Below are 17,668 nucleotides of genomic sequence, written 5' to 3' on the forward strand. Positions count from 1 at the left end.
TTTTCTGAAGGCACACTACAGTGGCCATTCTTCTGGCCTTTTGACTACTCTTTCAGTTTTATACTGGCTAATGCTTCACCTGTTTGTATTTCTTGGACATCTCCATGCTTACCTAACACAAACCTAATCTTAAGAGTCTCAGATTCTATAGAACAATTTGGTCATAGCAAATTCCTATGTCCTGAAGATGCTGGTCAAGGCTGCTATGTCTGTTTCATCATTTGGTGGAACAGGGATTGTCGCTAAGGCTGACAAGCAGAGTGGTATATAGTGACAATATCTCTTGCAGAGCCCATGTTGGTGGGCTCATGAAGAATAGGCAAAGTGGAAGGAAGAGGGAGGAAAATGAGATTGCACTGTGTACAGAGGGCTAATGGTGATGTTGATGGTGGGTGGAGTGGGTGGGGAAATGTTGCTTGCACTATGGTTGTGGGCATAGTGCTAAGATGATTAAAGTCACTTCTATTAGCTGGAGAAGTGGATTGATTCTGGAAATAGGAGGAACTGGATTTATTCAGTTACTACTTTGAGACATGGAAGCAAGACAAGCAGAAGGGTAAATGTCACCAGCAAGATAAAGACAGGCCACCATCATGAAATACACCCCAAGACTAGCAATGGCTGCCTAGAGGAAGCTTTAGGATGGGGCTGCAGAAGGCTTCATGGTAGGTCCTGACTTCACTGTAATCATGATATTTCAAAGGATAAATAGCATTTATCAGGACTCTAGATTAAGTGCTGTGTTGCTGTTGTTTTTCATTAAGCGTGTGGTATTGTTGATATATATATCAACATCAGCAAAGACTAGCGGGCAAAGCAAACCAACGCTTGAGCTACCACCATCTGTGAGGTCATCTTATATTCTTTGAAAACATCATTCTTTCACATGTTTGCTATAGAAAATATCCTTTCAACTGTTTTGTTTTATATATATATATATATATATATATATATATATATATATATATATATATATATATATATATGTTTTTATACATGTTCACATATGTGGGTGCATGTGTGTGGGCACATGGGTCTGGAGTTCAATGGTGATGCTTGATGTTTTATTTAAATCATTCTTTACTTTGTTGAGTCTGAGTCCCCCAATTGAACCCAGAGTTCACCAATTAGATAGTCCAATTGGCCAACTTGTCTTGGAGATTTCCTTCTCTCTGGCTTCTAAATGTGTCTTTTATATGGGTTTTTGGGATCCAATCTCTGGTCCTTGCCACTTTGTTGTCAAGTGCTTTATCCACTCATCCAGCCCCCAGATCAAATGTTTTTCAAGGTGTTTGTCATTTAAAATATTAAGAAATGACAGTAAGTTAGGTCTGGCAATTAAGCTTTGTAGCTAACTAGAAATTAAGATTGAAGAGCATATGCTATAGCAGACATTATTTTCATTTAAAATTCAAGATTCCTCATTTTCTACATTTACACTGGAAAATTTTTATCTCTAGAAAACTTCAAGCCAAAATCTATTGTGTGTTAAATGCAATTGCCTGTTTAATTTGTTTTGACTTTATAGTGTTGAAAGACTAAGTTCCACAAGAATTAGAGCATAATTTCTGATTTGCCATTTTCTCAGTCTCTCATTTTCTACCAAATATGGTGTAAGGTTTAATATATATATGAAACTCAGTAAATTATTAGGTTCAGAGCCAGTTATATATATATATATATATATATATATATATATATATACCATCAGTGAATCAGCAAATTATTAGGTTCAGAGCTCTGCCAGTTCAGAGTCTTGGAATACAAAATCACCACTATACCTGATATAATTTAGTCATTATCTTTTTCCTTTTAGATAGAATCCTGCTTTTTTGAGCCAGGCTGGCCCAGGCTCATTATCCTCCTGTCTCAGCCTCCTAACTGCTGGCTTACAGGCCAGCGGCGGCGCTTACAGTTACTCTTAAACTCTGTGCTATTTCCAGACACACACATCTCATTTCTTGAGTTTCTCAGCACCCAATTTTATTTTGCACACTCTTGTCAAGCACAGCCCACAGTATTTGCATTTCTAGTCACACATTTTGTTTTCAAAACTTTTATTTTTTAGGCAGTCTTTTAAATTGGGAGAATTACTTAGCAGCCCTGAAGAGTTTGGAGCAAAGGCAGACAGCATCTTGCTGCTCAGCCTCATGCCAACATTGTTGTTTCTGCCATGCAGTGCATGCAGGAGCTGCACCGAGGAGCTCAGTTACTTTCCTGTCTTCCATTCTTTCCCTTTTCTTCTCCACGGAAGAGTATTTCCTTTTATACAAACCTATTCCAATTGTGTGAGTTTTGCTTTGTGCCTGGCTGCATAAGCTGTCTGGTGCTTTGTTTCCAAGCAGACGTGATGATTCGAGAGGCAGCTGTGCGCTCTGATAACAGCGGAGTCCTGACAGGAGAGCCTTGCTTCCAACCGTGTTTCATAAAACATGACATAAAGATGGTCGAACAGTATTGCTTGCAATTTTCCCATCCCATCTCTGACTGGAGCACAATTTTGGTGAATGAGAACCACAGCCTAGGGTTCTCCCTTTCCCTAGAACATGATTTTATGCTTATTTGGTTAGGGAATCTTTGAAGAGTACCCCATGCCAGACTTTAGCATATGTGTGTCTCTGAAGAAGGTGTCTGAGATATTCAAGTGGGCAGTGGAGTTCCATGGGGACCCTTGCCAGTGTGTTTCTGGAAGTCCACAAGCCTGTGTCCAGACATTTTGATTATGTTTAGGTAAATTGTGTAGGCGTTCGGCTGTGTTTACCCATTCATGTATTCATTTGGGCATTCCCCAAATAGTGCTCAGGAGGCAGGTTGCATCTTAAATGCTATTTAAGTTCTTTGTGAATGGGCACAGACTTCTCAAGAAGTTAGCAGTGATGAATTAGAACATTAAAAGCCCATCATGAAATACTTTATAAACTGAAATGCAAGCAGTTCAGTGATCTTGCCAGTTGACTCCATGGCTGTGTTAATGGCCTTCTGACAGTAGCTAGATAAAATGTGAATGACACTCACTTCACCATGCTTGATAATATTCTCTGCCTCCAAGATGACAGAAACATTAGCAATCAATGTGCCTAGTTACTTAAGCAAAAGTTCTTAAGGACATATTCCAATGAAGACTGTCCATAACAGTGTACCCCAAATTAAGCCATCTCTGCACCCCTGAAATTCTATTATCAGAAGTAAAACACATAATATTAGCATAAGATCCTTGTCAGCAAGACCCAGTGAAGTGAAATTAATCAGGTAGAATGTGTGCAAACCCCTCTCCTGGCCTTGACAGGAACGGGAATGCTCACAGTCAGTTGTAAGGAAGGGTGAAATGCTTTCGCAATCAGCTTTTCAATTTTAGCTCAGATTCTCATGGTTTGTGAACTGTTCTTTTGTACACTAAGATAATCTATAATATTAAAAAGTTAAAAATATATTTAAAATGATACCCACTTTTTAAGATATTGCAACCCAGATTGGCCTCAAGCTCATGATCTTCCTGACTCAGACTCCTAAGTGGGAGGATTTTACTTTTGACTTTATAAACATCTCAGACCTCTAAGTCAATGGATTTTATATTTGTCTGTGTTTTGTAAGACCCTCTACTAATCATGTTGTGTTAATACTGACAATATATCTGGAAAAGATAAAAAAGCTGTGACCTCCCAGAAATTTTCCTCCCTTAACTTGCTTCTAAGGGGCCCTATTTGTTTTGCTGATTAGTGAGCAGGCTGTAATTTCGGGAAAGCAGTCAAGCATGCGGGAGAAGATGATCCCTTCTTTCACCTGGAGATGAGACCTGGAATTCAAGACAACCTACAATCCTGGGCTATGAGCCCAAGTTCAAAGCCCTATAACTGTCCCTTTCCCCAGAGTTCAGATATCTTTTGATTAGTGATAGAGTCAGAGCTGTGTCTGATGCTTGTCTTGTTCCAGATGCGCATGGGTGCAGATTACACAATAGACACTCAGTTGCACTGAATCTGACCTCCCCCAACCTCCATGCCATCACATTGATGACGTTTGTTACAATACTTTGTCTCTTCTTAGGTGCCTCACTCCTGATGCAGAAGCCCGTCCAGATATTGTAGAAGTTAGTTCCATGATATCCGACGTCATGATGAAGTATTTAGACAGCTTATCCACATCCCAGCTAGCCTTGGAGAGAAAACTGGAACGGGAGCGGAGGCGCACACAGAGATATTTTATGGAAGCCAACAGGAATGCTGTCACGTGTCACCATGAGCTGGCTCTTCTGTCCCAGGTAACTAGAAATGTCTTGACCCTGCATGAGGCCTTCTCATAGTCTATCTGAAGGTTTTCATCTTTGTCTTACAAAAAACTTGCCTAAAATAAGGAAAATAATCAAAATCTGAAATGTTTAATTATTATATAGCTACATATTTGTATCCATTATTATTTTCTATAAATTTAGATAATTCAGAATTACTTGTCTTCCACAGAACTTATCCATGATTTATTGTCTAATATGATGCCAGAGCATCAGGAAGGGCTCTTAGAGTGCTTGTTTTAATCTAGTGGTCTGTATGTGTAGCACCTAGTGCTTATACATATTTTTTTCCTTAGTCATCTTGTTGCACTTTAGGATAAACATGTAAACTCACTCAGAGAAGAAAATAACATTTGCCTTTCAATTTTTCTTATTGGTCTGTATAACCTCTCTGTCTGCTGTTGGTATAGTGATGTGACCTTGTTGCAAAGTCTCAAATATGAATACTTCTGAGTTTTTCTTTCCAGTTTTTTCTTTGACTTGTAGAATATTTTGGTGTCTAGCATGTCTCTGAATATAGCTTAAGGACTCTGGAGCTTTTGTTTGGGCATGTGGGGGCTGGCGATGCTTTTGCTCTGTCCAACTTTCCTTTCCTGGAGCTTAGTAGTCAACTGACTGCTGTGAATACCCCTCAGCAGCCAATCAGAAGTGCTGCTCCTGTCCCAAGGGTGGGACTCATTCTCGGTCATTATATCTGGTCATTGAGTCCTTCCCACTGTCCTAAAGACTTGCTCTTGGTGAGGGAATGAGGCAAGAAGTCAATCTCAAAGAAGAGACAGTTCTGACATCCTCAGTAACAGCATTTCAAAGAAGGTGTTCGAGAGGGAAGGAAGGCATTGCTGTGGAGTGAGCTTGTCCTCACTGCTGTGGAGTGAGTTTGTCCTTACTGCTGTGGAGTTAGCTTGTCCTCATTGTGTGATATGAGCTCGTGCTAATGTACTCACCCGTTTTGAAGTTGAGGGTTTCATGTTTTTGTTTCTTGGGAAAGACTCTTCCTCATTAACTGCTGAGCTCTGCTGTGACTCCAGGCTGATCTACAATGGCTTTCTGAGTCTGGGACAGGGTGACCTGGAACTGCAGCTTTCATTGCTGTTGAGTACCACGTTGAGGACTCACCTTCCCTGTTATTTTCCACCTGACTTCATAAGACCAGGCAGCAGTAGGAAGCACACTCTCCCATGCACATACATACATACCTTTAGTGGATTAAGATGCAGGAGATTGAACTGTTTCTGCCTTACTGAGACTTTACTGCTTGGCATTAAATTCTGTGCTGCACAGTTCTTAGACAGTTTACAGTTGGTTATGAAAAGGTTATTTTTTATTATTATTAGATTGACACAGGAATGGGAAGATTTTGTTTAACATTGAATTAGAGAAATCCTCTTATCTTTAGCAAAGCACCTTGAGAAATACCATTTTATATATTTATTTTCAGTTCCAAGTTATAAAAATATATCTGTGGAAAATCTCAAACATATCAGTAAATAAACAATTCCTCCAGCCCCCAGCCCCAGTGCCAGAACTTGGCTCCTCAGAGCTGATCTCTATCACTTCTGTCCCATACCCTTCCCACTCCCACCTTTCTCAGATCACATTAACAAATCCCAGATGCACATGACTGTACACATCAGTATGTCCTTCTATGTTTGGAGATTGGGTTCAGCTAGAGACATCAGACTCTTAGGCCATGGGCAGAAAAATGGCGCACTCTGTGGACACCAAGAAGGAGTTTTGAAGAAGTATTTGCCAGCTATAGAGAATGTTGGGGTTAAAAATTTAGTGTGTTGTCATATACAGCATAACTTCAAAAGTCAAATGAAATTTTTTGAAGGATTTGCTTTACTTCCATATGAGTATGACAGAAATTCTTTAATTATAAGCATGCATTTGTGAAGATTTTACATCTTGAGGGGGTCTGTGCATCTGTGAGGTAAGAATTCTCTGAAATTACTGACCCAAGTGACCTGAAGTTAGGCAGTGCTTTTCATAAGCATTGCAGCAGCACATTTTCTGTTGAAAAACAAAATACCCAGGAGACAGGAAGCTGGGAGAATGGCTCAACAGTAAGGAGAACCCGCTACTTTCCCAGAGGACCAAGTTTTCATTCCTATCATCCACATGGTGGCTCACAACCGTCTGTAATTCCAGTCTCAGTGGATCTAAGACCCTAATCTGGCCCCAGTAAGCACTGTGTGCATGCAGCACACAGGTGTATAGGTGGGCAAAACACCCATACATATAAAAGTAAAAACAGATAAAATGTTCAAAAACATCTTTTAAAAATGGAAAACAGTGCTGGAGAGATGTCAATAAAGTGTTTACCTTGCAAGAGTGAGGAGCTGAGTTCAGACCTGGTGCTGCTGCGTGACTCTCTCTGGGAGAACTGAAAGGTATCTACCACACAGACAGGGCACCAACAGCAGAGCAATGAGCCCACCAGAGTCCAACTCAGCTAACATTCACAGGCTACTTACTGGAATGTAGACAAAGGCTTCCATGGAAATGCAGACATGATTCAGATGCTGCTGTATCACCAAAGGGATGTCCCGGAACCGGTGACAACTCATGACTGCTGCACACTTGGAGGTCTTCAAGTGACTTGCAGGTAACTTGGCTGCTGGTGGGAGAGCATTCCAGAAGCCATCTTCCTGTATCTGCATTGGGTGGAGGGAGGGGAAGCTTGTAAATCTTGTTATCTTCAGGTACTTCTTGTTATTTGTGAGTTATTTACTTCCCCAGTCCCACAAACTTCCCCATTCATTTCTTTTAGTTAAAAGAAAATTAGTGCATAATAAATACATAAAAAATAAAAGACTCACTGCATGATGCCTGGGGTGAAGACACATGCTTCCCTGCTTTATCTACTCGAGAGTGATCCCCAAAATTCATGTAAAGGCAGATGGAGAGAAATGAATCCACAAAACTGTTCTCTGATCTCCATGGCATCTGTCACGGCATCCATGGCATCATGTCTCTGATGTTCCCTGACATCCTGATGTGCTGTGCACAGATAAACACACATTAAACATATCAACAATAAAACTGCAATCACTGTGGCAAATGCTTGCAATCCCAACATTGGTAAGGCGGGGGAAAGCGGATAAAGGGCTTCCTGTCCAGTCAGCCTCTCCTGCCTGCTGTGCTCCTGTCCTACAAGAGACCCTACCTCACACCTAAGATGGGGCTGCTGAGAGTTGGGAAGTTAAAGGTGCTTGACGCTAAGCAGAGTGAGTGGAGTTGGATCCTCCAGAGAGAGGTTAGGAGGAAAGAAGTGAATGCCCCCTGTAAATTTTTCTCTGACCTTCAAACACATACATGCCATGCACATGTGGGCACATACACACACATGAAGCAATAAATTAAAACTAAGTAAAAGAATGACATGAAGCTGGTCTCCAGCATTAACACACATGGATATGCATGCACACATGTACACACCCTAAACCACATGCCAAACACACATCAGCAATTTAAAAAGAAGGACAAAACAGGCATGCCTTGTTTATAGTGCTCATGGCTCACGTCCTAGCTAAGTGGCATAACTATTTGAGCTGACATTGGTTATATCAAATGTGTAATGCCTGCATTAGAAGGATAGTTTTTTTTTAAATTGGATATTTTCTTTATTACATTTCAAATGTTATCCTCTTTCTTTGTTCCCCACCTCCTGGAAACCTCCTATCCCATCCTCACTCCCTCTGCTTCTATGAGGATGTTCCTCCACCCACTCTACTCCCACCTTCCCACCCACGATTTCCCTACACTGGGGCTATTGAGCCTTCATAGGACCAAGGACCTTCCTCCCATTGATGCCTGACAAGGCTATCCTCTGCTATATAGGTAGATGGAGCCATGTGTCCTCCTTGGCTGGTGGCTTAGTCCCTGGGAACTCTGGGGGTGGGGGACACGGGGTCTGGTTGGTTGATAGAGCTTGGTGGGGGGGCGGGGTCTGGTTGATTGATAGTGTTGTTCTTCCTATGGGGTTGCAAACCCCTTTGGCTCAGAAGGATAGTTTTAACCCGTTGCTGATTTGTCCAAGTGGCAGCTCTGCATTCAATCAATGCATGTCAATCATGCGGATGAACACAGTCCCTGGGTCCCTGATTGGACACAAGGCACTTCACGGAGTATTCAGTCTTTATGGACCATTGAGAGAAGCTTGACTTCAAATCCATCTTCCATGACCACCTTATAGAAACACAAAACACTTCCCTCCTACTGTCTTAGGCACACTAATAATTTTTCCCTTTCAAAATCAATCAAATACTAAGAGACAAACACAGCTTTGTGGAAGAACCATCAGGAACATTCTAGTGCATCTTAATAAACAGCTTGTCTGCGTTACCTTTATTAGCCACCCATTGTTGTTATTTTTACTTTCCTCTTACTTCATTGTTGTTTTTATTCTAATTAAAATGTTCGATTAGCATATGCAGAGTTGGATTTCATTGTGGCACTTGTAAACTATCTTTTTAGTTGACTCTCTTCCCTCCTTTCTACTCTGTTCCTGATAGCCGCTGACCTCCCCCTACATAGTCCCTTTATGCCTTGAGGTCGCATGTGAACTATTGCCTTTTCTGTTATTCCAACTGTGGCTAACACTGTCTCTACTTTCCTTAAGCAATATTAGTATTGTTACAATTATGAGGAAGTTTGTCCCAGAGCAGCTAATATCAATAATGCAGTCACACAGCTCATTACCAACTAGTGCCTAAGGGAAGAGAAATTAGTGGAACACTGTGATCTCCGCACCTGGAAGGAGGGCTGTGGTGAATTCTCTGAATGCTGCAGATTAGTGGGTTAGCTCATAACTGTCAGAAAACATTACACAAACCTCCATCTCTTGGGGGCATGTACTATTTATTCCCATACTTTACTTATTCTTAATTATGGAAGTTTTCATGATAGGCTGCTAAAGATGGGTATAAATATGTATTTCACAAGAGCCAAGGAAACCTCATTAGCTACTTTCCTACTGGGCCTGCAGTTACCTACTGTGAAAGTGAGGCAAGGCCTTCCCTTTAACTTCTGAAATTCCAAATGAGAACTGATGCAGAGAGCTATTAAGAATGAGAAATAATTAGAATAGAATACGGTACAGGCTTTACTCAAATGCCTAAGGATGAGAGGCATGTGGGGTGCATTGGAGATTGTGACAGTCTTACAATGTTTGGGGTTCTGGCACTGCTCACAATGCATTGAGTCCATAGTCATTACCTTGTGGATATTAGTTTATATCTGAGACAAAAAGTCAATATTAGTATTGTAGAGAGGATTTTGTTGGGTTCTTTATAACTGATAGGTGGTAGGCATTAGTGTTGGGATTGCAGGTACACGCTTAGCCAGGAAGTCACGCTCAGCTTTCAGTGTGGATGCTGGAATATGAACCCCGGTCCTCACACTTATGTAGTAAGCACATTAGCAGCTATGTTTTATTTTGTAAGGGTTTGGGTAAAAGTTAGGTATGCAACCACTGTCCCTGCTGGCAGCAGCAGCAGGTAGATGGAGCCACTATTGATTTTATCTGTGTCTTAAGACCTAAACATTTGTTTTCCAGTTTGAGAGTTCTGTTCTCCATCTCCTCTTACCACAGTGATGGCAGCAGAGTACAGGAGGAGGCTAAAGCATGCTTACCCCAGTGGGAAGGCAGGTCATCCTGGTGGCCTCGGGTGGCCTCTGCTGACCCTTCCTACTGTGAACATGTTTCTGTGGTTTGGCGCCAGTAACCTTATTTGTTAAATGTTTATGTCATATGTGCTCATGAGCCTTCAAGCCGCGTCTCCAACATGGGATTCGCCATTCCTGCCCCTCCTCTGAGACCTGCTGTTGACTTCTCACTGGGACACAGGAGAGCTTGAGATGCCTGCCCATGCCACACACATGCCACAGGCATCTCAGTGGGAGTCGGAGGCACTATCCCAGTCCTGCCAGCTCACATAGCTCCCCATTCTTCCCCCTCTCCTGTTCTAGGAGCCAGCCATTCAGTTATCCATTCAGCAAGCACCCAAAGTGGGCCTCCTAGGTATCAGGCAATATTGTAAGCAGCCGTGGTGTTATAGTCCCCAAAGAGTACTAGGCCATGGTTCTCATGGGCTTTTAAATAAACGTCCAGAGCAAGTGAAGCATTGTGGTGGGCTTGGGCTATTCTGAAGTGCCCCCATCTTCTCTGACTGCAATCAGACTTTTCTTAAACCTGTATTTCTGCTAACACCAGACTGGAGCAGCAGAGAGGAGTAAAGTCAGGTAGGTCACTTGCTGCAAACCTGCCACTGTGCCCTGACTACTGTTCTTCCTGAGCTTCAGAATGTTGCCATTCCTCTCTGAAATAGCCACCTCCATCTGCTGCAGTCATGTGGAGTCTTTTAGTCTTTTCTTCATTCCACTTTCCTTGCTCTGTGATTGCAGCATCATGGCCTAGTCTCAGCACTTAAGAGCTTTGGGATGTGTGAGTGCATGAGCCATTTTAACATAGCAACTGTATGTTTGTATGCTGGCATGTAGTCACTCTATGTCACAGCCCCAGCCTCCAGCTGACTTGTCTCACCTCAGCTGATATCCACCTGTAGGACAAACATATACAGAATTGTAGTAAGCCTTGTGCTGTAATTAGGCAGGTTCTATAAAGGAACATAGCACTAGACTATTTATATATTATAAAAGGTATTTTACCCAGGAGGCCGTGGTACATGCTTTAATCCCAGTACTTTGGAGGTAGAGGCAGGTGGGTCTCTGTGAGTTTGAGGCCAGCCTGGCCTACAAAGTGAGTTCCAGAACAGATAGAGCTGTACAGAGAAACACTGTCTCAAAATACACACACACACACACACACACACACACACACACACACCAACCAACAAAAAGAAGACTCTCTAGATTGGCTTATACAGGAAGTTCTGGGTGGTCTAACAATGGTTGTCTACACCAGAGTGACTGAGAAACTGTAGATTTCCAGTCCACGGGGCTAGATGCTTCGGCAGCCACAGTTTGCACTAAAGGCCAATGCTTTAGCCAGGATGTCGCTTCTGTACCTCGTGCCTCCTACCCAGGAGTTATTAGGGTTTGTGTCAGGGAACCATGTAGCAGGCAGTCATTGTGTCTTTGAATGCAGTAGGCATTTAAAGTGTCACTACAGATTCTAACTGCCTAGTGCAGCACAGGTGTGTACCAGGAGATTCACCGAGAACTGGCTTAGGTGCCTTAAGGGGCAGGATAGGCCATCTTAAGGACAGGAGTAGGAGGATCGGGCTGGAATCCCTACAGCTGCTATCAACTGGTAGGTAGCTCCTCCCCACCCGGGAGGAGTCCAGATGTGCATAGAAAGCTGTGCCCACACACTCAGTCAGCTCCATCCACACTATCTAGGATTTCTCTCCCCTTCTCAGCCTTCCTTCACACACCCACTAAAGCCATCATTTGTAAAACAAAGCCATACACTTGATATCGGCAATTTATTTTACAGTTAAGATGGTTTTTGTGTCCTAGGAAGTTTCAGTTTTCAGTGCACTGGGTGTTTATGATGTTTATGATGTCACACAGCTTAAATATGCCATCCTGTAGCAGCATCTTAAGTCCCACTCGGAGAACAGAGCAGCTGGCGCACTAATTAGCAGCAAAGATCATGAGTCTTTCACAAACTCACATCATGATGGGATTCTGATAATAACTTTCTAACACAATGTGTTGTATGTTCTTAGGACCCTTTATTGATTTTTCCCCTTAAATCCTTAGACACCTTTATAGTGGACTGCTTAAACTGAAGAGCACACAAGCATCTGCATGCTCTTTTTCATTTTAGTGCACTTGGACATTTACAATTTGCCATTTATTTATCCATTTGCCTTGTTTTTATTATACCATATGTCGTTTACAAATGCTGAGCCTACTGCTAAAAGCTTGTGCCTAGAACCCTCCGCTAAGAGATTAAATTAAGCCATGCAGAAAATAATGTATTTTAAAAGGACAGTATTTTGATGAACAATTTTGCTTTTATAGTCTGGTTAATTGCTGACTGAGTTTCTCCCAGGGTTCTGAAAATACAACAAGCATTGATGTAGGAAAAGAAATATTAGAAATTAGGAAATCTCGGCTTGTTGGAAAATGTTCTTTGGTTATTAGGTTTTAAGAAAACAAGTCTTTCAGCAGCTCTGCTCTCTCCAAGCAGATACAATTCTCTCACCCAGTTTCCCCCTTAAAATCAGCACAGTTTACACATACATAGTGTTAGTGTGCTTGAGTGCTGAGCTTAATGGCTTTTGACACATACAATCATTTCCCATACAAAATCCTGTACACATCTATCTTTCTGAAAGATCCCGCACACCACCTTAGATGACTCCTACCTGTGGCTGGGGCTGGAGGTCTGGTGGACTTCATACACATCTAACCTATGAATTCTTGCCATATCTACAAGAGTTCTCTGTCTTATGCAAATTAGTTCTATTTGCATTAGGTTGTATCCCAACTCACCTTATTTTTCTGATTTATGAATTTTTATTCATACATTTAAATATATTGTACACTAAATGTATACCTTAGTTTATACATATAGTGCTTATATATAAAATAAGTGCCACATTTCATTGTCAGTCACAGAATAATTATTTCCAAAATTGGAATGTTTTAGCCAAGACTGCTATAAACTTTATGCCATGAGACATTTTGTGGATATGCTTCTATTTCTTTTAGGTAATACCCAGAAATAGAAGTTCTTGGTCATATGTAGTTGTGTGCTTTCCAAAAAGAAACTACTAGCTTTCCAACCGTATATTGTTTAACAGTCCCTAAAGCAGGATACAGAAGATGGTGGTTTGAATGAAATGCTCATATAAGTCTCAGGCATTTGAATACTTGATCCCCAACTGGAGGTTGTTTGGGGAGCACTAGGAGGTATAGCTTCGCTGAAGGGCTGAGTCACTGAGGTCAGGCTTTGAGGTTCAAAAGGCTCACACCATTCCCAGTGTACTCTCTGGCTCCTGCTTGTGGATTACACGGTGGACTCTCAGCTGATACTGCTGCCATGCCTTTGCTCCACTGTCATGGACTCTCACTGTAGTTTTATGAGGTCCCATTTGTCAATTCTTGATCTTAGAGCATAAGCTATTGATGTTCTGTTCAGGAACTTTTCCCCTGTGCCCATGTACTGAAGGCTCTTCTCCAGTTTCTTTTCTATTAGTTTCAGTGTGTCTGGTTTTATATCTTTGATCCACTTGGAGTTGAGCTTAGTATGAGGAGATAAGAATGGATCAATTTGCTTTCTTCTGCATGCTCACCTCCAATTGAACCAGCACCACTTGTTGAAAAGGCTATCTTTTTTCCACTGGATGTTTTCAGCTCCTTTGTTGAAGATCAAGTGACCATAGGTATGTGGATTAATTTCTGGGTCTTCAATCCTATTCCATTGGTCCATTTGCCTGGCACTGTACCAATACCATGCAGTACTCTGTAGTACTGCTTGAGGTCCAGGATACCGATTTTCTCAGAAGTTCTTTTACTGTTGAGAATAGTTTTAGCTATCCTGGGTTTTTTGTTATTCCAGATGAATTTGAGAATTGCTCTTTCTAACTCAATGAAGAAGTGAGTTGGGATTTTGATGGGGATTGCATTGAATCTGTAGATTGTTTTTGGCAAGATGGCCATTTTGACTATATTAATCCTGCCAATCCATGAGCATGGAAGATTTTCCATTTTCTGAGGTCTTCTTCGATTTCCTTCTTCAGAGACCTGAAGTTCTTGTCATACAGCTCTTTCACTTGTTTGGTTAGAGTCACACCAAGATACTTTATATTGTTTGTGGCTACTGTGAAGGGTGTCATTTCCCTAACTTCTTTCTCAGCCTGCTTATCCTTTGAGTATATAAAGGCTACTGATTTACTTGAGTTGATTTTATAACAAGCCACTTTTCTGAAGTTGTTTGTCAATTGTAGGAGTTCTCTGGTGGAATTTTTTGGGTCACTTAAGTATACTATCATATCATCTGCAAATAGTGATATTTTGATTTCTTTCTTTACAATTAGTATCCCTCTGAACTCCTTATGTTTTCTAATTGCTCTACCTAGAACTTCAAGTACTATATTGGCAAGATATGGAGAGAGGGGGCAGCCTTGTCTAGTCCCTGATTTTATGGGATTGGTTCAAGTTTCTCTCCATTTAGTTTGATGTTGGCTACTGGTTTGCTGTATATTGCTTTTACTATGGGCCTTGAATTCCTGTTCTTTCCAAGACTTTTAGCATGAAAGGATGCTGAATTTTGTCAAATGCTTTTTCAGCATCTAATGAAATGACCATGTGTTTTTTTCTTTGAGTTTGTTTAGGTAGTGGATTGCATTGATGGATTTCTGTATATTGAACTATCCCTGCATCCCTGGGATGAAGCTTACTTGATCATGGTGAACAATCATTTTGATGTGTTCTTGGATTCGGTTGGCAAGAATTTTATTGGGTATTTTTGCATCGATATTCATAAGGGAAATTGGTCTGAAGTTCTCTTTCTTTGTTGGATCTTTGTGTGGTTTTGGTATCAGTGTAATTGTGGCTTGGTAGAACAAGCTGGGTAGAGTTCCTTCTGTTTCTATTTTGTGGAATAGTTTGAAGAGTATTGGTGTTAGGTCTTCTTTGAAGGTCTGATATAATTCTGCACTAAAACCATCTGGTCCTGTGCTGTTTTTGGTTGGAAAACTTTCTAACAGCCCTTCTATTTCTTTAGGGGTTTATGGGACAGTTTAGATGATCTATTTGATCCCGATTTAATTTTGGTATTTGGTTTCTGTCTAGGAAATTGTCTATTTCCTCCAGATTTTCCAGTCGTGTTGAGTACAGGCTTTTGTAGTAGGATCTGATGAGTTTTTGAATTTCCTCAGTTTTTGTTGTTATATTTTCCTTTTCATTTCTAATTTTGTTAATTTGGATATTGTCTCTGTGCCCTTTGGTTAGTCTAGCTAAGGATTTATCTATCTTGTTGATTTTCTCAAAGAACCAGCTCCTGGTTTTGTTGATTCTTTGTATGGTGCTCTTTGTTTCTACTTGATTGATTTCAGCCCTGAGTTTGATGATTTCCTGCCTTCTACTCCTCCTGGGTGAAATAGCTTCTTTTTGTTCTAGGGCTTTCAGGAGTGCTGTTAAGTTGCTAGTGTATGCTCTCTCCAGTTTCTTTTTGGAGGCACTCAGGGCTATGAGTTTTCCTCTTAGCACTGCTTTCTTTGTGTCCCATAAATTTGGGCATGTTGTACCTTCATTTTCATTAAATTCTAAAAAGTCTTTGATTTCTTTCTTTATTTCTTCCTTGACCAAGGTATTATTGAGTAGAGTATTGTTCAGCTTCCATGTGTATGTGGGCTTTCTGTTGTTTTTTTTGCTATTGAAGACCACTCTTACACCATAGTGATCTGAAAAGAGGCATGGGATTAGTTTGATCTTATATCTGTTGAGGTCTGTCTTGTGACCAATTATATGGTAGATTTTGGAGAAGGTACCATGAGATGCTGAGAAAAAGGCATATTCTTTTGCTTTAGGATGAAATGTTCTATATATATCTGTTAAATGTAATTGGTCCAAAGCTTCAATTAGTTTCACTGTGTCCCATTTTAGTTTCTGTTTCCTGAACGGTGCATTGAGGAGAGTGGAGTGTTGAAGTCCCCCACAATTATTGTGTTAGGTGCAATATTTGCTTTGAGCTTTAGTAAAGGTTCTTTTACAAATGAGGGCGCCCTTGCATTTGGAGCATAGATGTTCATAATAGAGAGTTCTTCTTGGTGGATTTTTCCTTTGACCAGGAAGAAGTGTCTTTCTGTGTCCCTTTTGATGACTTTAGGTTGAAAGTTAATTTTATCTGATATTAGAATGGCTACTTCGGCTTGTTTCCTAAGACCATTTGCTTATAAAATTGTTTTTCCGCCTTTTACTCTGAGGTACTGTTTGTCTTTGACACTGATGTGTGTTTCCAGTATGCAGCAAAATGTAGGGTCCTGTTTACATATCCAGTCTGTTAGTCTATGTCTATGTCACAGAGACCCCCACTCCGACAGTTTATTTAGATTGATGTGGTCATGAGCACAAAGCTAATAGTAAGGTGTTGATTTCTAGACCAGTTTCTCCTGGATAGCAGTTGAGAAAAGTTAGAAGAAGCAGAATTTTGTGTGTTTGTTTAGAGGGGAAAAATGTGGCCAGTACAGAGAATGCTGAGTAAAAGTTTTGGTCCTAGAAGGTGGTCTTAGGTTTGGAACCATGAACTAGATATGGGAGGAGCAAAGATGTTACAAATCTCTTCTCAGGGCTCATCAAAGCATCCCGGGCTGGCTAGAAGACTAGTTACAGAAAATCCAATTAGAAGTGTTTTTCTTTAACTCATATATTAGTTTCAACAAAATGAAAGTTGGTGAACCTGAGGAAAAGATTGCTGAAAACATCCCAAGGTATAATGGTACATCCCAGTGCCTGCAAGTGGGCAGGCAGCCTTCAGTGCATACATGTCCTGCAGGGCAGGCAAGTTTCAATGCACATGTCCTATAGGGCAGGTAGCCTGCAGTGCACACATGTCCTACTGGACAGGCTGTTTCCAGTGCACAGATGCATTGCTGGCCAGGATGTTTTCAGTGCACACATGTGCACTCAGGTAACAATGCTGCTGTGGATTTACTAATCATATACCATGTGATCTTGAGTTTTCTTTATCTAAAACTTTTGGCACAAATGGATTCTGAAGAACCTGTTCCTTATGCCCGAGTGCTGCTTTAGTTGTAGGAAAATCTGTGAAAAATAAGTAGGCAAACACATACCAGCTTTAACAGGAGGCTTACTTCATTTTGGGTATCTTAGTAACTAAGCAGTGATAAACTCATGCGAGCAGCATCTGACAGGTCACCAGAGGGCTTCTCTCTCCAGTGTCCCAGCATCTGTCCGTCCTTACACTTCTGCCTGGAGCCTGTCCTGTGTCATGGCTTCTTCACTTGTGCTCCTGTTCTGTATCTTACCTCTGCTGGTGATCGTTAACCAACAGCTCAGGCAGCTCTTTACACTTGTTGTAATGGATGCACACCATGTTTGTGTCATTGAACATCTCTGTTTTTATTGAACCTAAGAGACATATTGCATATGGCTTATAATGGAGTGTAGTGGAATATTGAAAGCCTGGGCCAGATGAATGACTTAGGTGTGGTCTCTCAGTCAACCTACCTTCATCCTCTCAGAAAATTCTGGAGGAGCTTTTGTTTAGTTCTGCAAGAGGTAAGCTGGAGCCTTACGTGCCTGAGTTCTGACCACTCGCTGCTGTCCCCTCCCCTTGTAGGGGATGTCATTGCTCTTTCCTCATGGCCTGGCTTGACTGCTACTAATGGTCTTTGGAAAACCTCTTAATTGATACGGAGTGGAGCAGATGCCATTACAAAT

At 41.2% G+C, this 17,668-nt stretch overlaps 1 protein-coding gene across 5 annotated transcripts in view; it reads left to right on the forward strand.

Moving 5' to 3' along the window:
- The window catches only part of Nek10 (NIMA related kinase 10), a 197,820-nt gene that overhangs the window by 116,859 nt on the left and 63,293 nt on the right, over positions 1–17,668 (forward strand). For all 5 annotated transcript variants that reach the window (XM_052190707.1, XM_052190705.1, XM_052190704.1 and 2 more), the window contains one exon: positions 4,045–4,258. In XM_052190707.1, coding sequence (XP_052046667.1) covers positions 4,045–4,258 — 214 coding nt within the window. The remainder of the gene's footprint in view (positions 1–4,044; positions 4,259–17,668) is intronic.

The sequence above is a fragment of the Apodemus sylvaticus genome, chromosome 8 (assembly GCF_947179515.1).
Source record: "Apodemus sylvaticus chromosome 8, mApoSyl1.1, whole genome shotgun sequence".
Classification (NCBI taxonomy): Eukaryota; Metazoa; Chordata; class Mammalia; order Rodentia; family Muridae; genus Apodemus; species Apodemus sylvaticus.